The 1122-nt window shown below is 52.0% G+C and overlaps 1 protein-coding gene across 1 annotated transcript in view; it reads left to right on the top strand.

The window, feature by feature from the left end:
* Positions 1-840, top strand: part of SNX1 (sorting nexin 1) — a gene marked incomplete at its 5' end in the record, with an annotated part of 11448 nt that extends 10608 nt beyond the window's left edge. Inside the window, 2 exons of the mRNA XM_010019280.1 lie at positions 61-132; positions 607-840. Coding sequence (XP_010017582.1) covers positions 61-132; positions 607-657 — 123 coding nt within the window. The remainder of the gene's footprint in view (positions 1-60; positions 133-606) is intronic.
* Positions 841-1122: the final 282 nt, after the last annotated feature.

Below are 1122 nucleotides of genomic sequence, written 5' to 3'. Positions count from 1 at the left end.
CTGGGGGCTTTTGGTGGTTCATTCAGCCTTGTGCTGACTCCTTGTGCCCATCTCTTGCAGAAGGAGAAATCCAAGGACTTCAGAAACCATGTCACTAAATACCTTGAGACATTACTAAACTCTCAGCAGCAGGTGAGTGGGTTTTACCTCTCAAAGCTCAGCTCAGTGTGAATCCCACTGTGGGTGCATCCTGCCCCTGGGCAAGGGGAGGGATGAGCCCCTGTGGGCTGGAGCAGGGCAGATACAAGCCTTGCACCCCCCTGGATGCCTTTGGTGGAGGGCTGTGCCCTGGGGAGGGGCTTCTGTTCCCCCCCCTCCCCCCTGCCCCGCTTCTCAGTTCTCTCTGGGTTTGAGCTGTGCTGGCAAAGCCCCTGCAGGTTCCTGACTGTTGTCTCTCCTCTTGCAGCTGGTGAAGTACTGGGAAGCATTCCTCCCCGAGAGATACAAGCCTTGCACCCCCCTGGATGCCTTTGGTGGAGGGCTGTGCCCTGGGGAGGGGCTTCTGTTCCCCCCCCTCCCCCCTGCCCCGCTTCTCAGTTCTCTCTGGGTTTGAGCTGTGCTGGCAAAGCCCCTGCAGGTTCCTGACTGTTGTCTCTCCTCTTGCAGCTGGTGAAGTACTGGGAAGCATTCCTCCCCGAGGCCAAGGCCATTTCTTAACAGGAGCACATGAACAAACCTGGGATTTGCCTTTTTTTTTTTTGTTTGTTTGTTTGGTTGGTTTTTTTTATATACACTATACCTCTTCCTCTTTTACACGTGAACAATTCCTCGTTCAACACTCTGGAGCTGGTAGAGATTTAACCCCTGGACAAGCATTGCAAGCCATTAACTCTTCTAACTGTATATTTTTCATTTAGCAACATATATTTTCTTACTGAAAAGAAACTAGTTTCCTGCTTTAAGATCAGACCTGCAGCAGGGGGGTAACATTCTATGTAAAATGTATATTTTTCAGTCTGGGTTTAGGGCTCTAATGACTATCTTATCCTGCAGCATTATTAACTTCTGTAATAAAACTTCTGTCAGGGCACACACAGGCTCCGTGTGGGTGGGTCCGGGGCCGAGCGCGGTAACGGTGCTGCGGGAGGCTCCAGCCCTGTTGTGATGGGCCGCGGGTGACCT

Source organism: Nestor notabilis, unplaced genomic scaffold (assembly GCF_000696875.1).
Source record: "Nestor notabilis isolate BGI_N333 unplaced genomic scaffold, ASM69687v1 scaffold32457, whole genome shotgun sequence".
In the NCBI taxonomy this organism is placed as follows: domain Eukaryota; kingdom Metazoa; phylum Chordata; class Aves; order Psittaciformes; family Psittacidae; genus Nestor; species Nestor notabilis.
The sequence above is the reverse complement of the archived record's forward strand: the minus strand, read 5'-3'. Positions and strand labels throughout refer to the sequence as shown.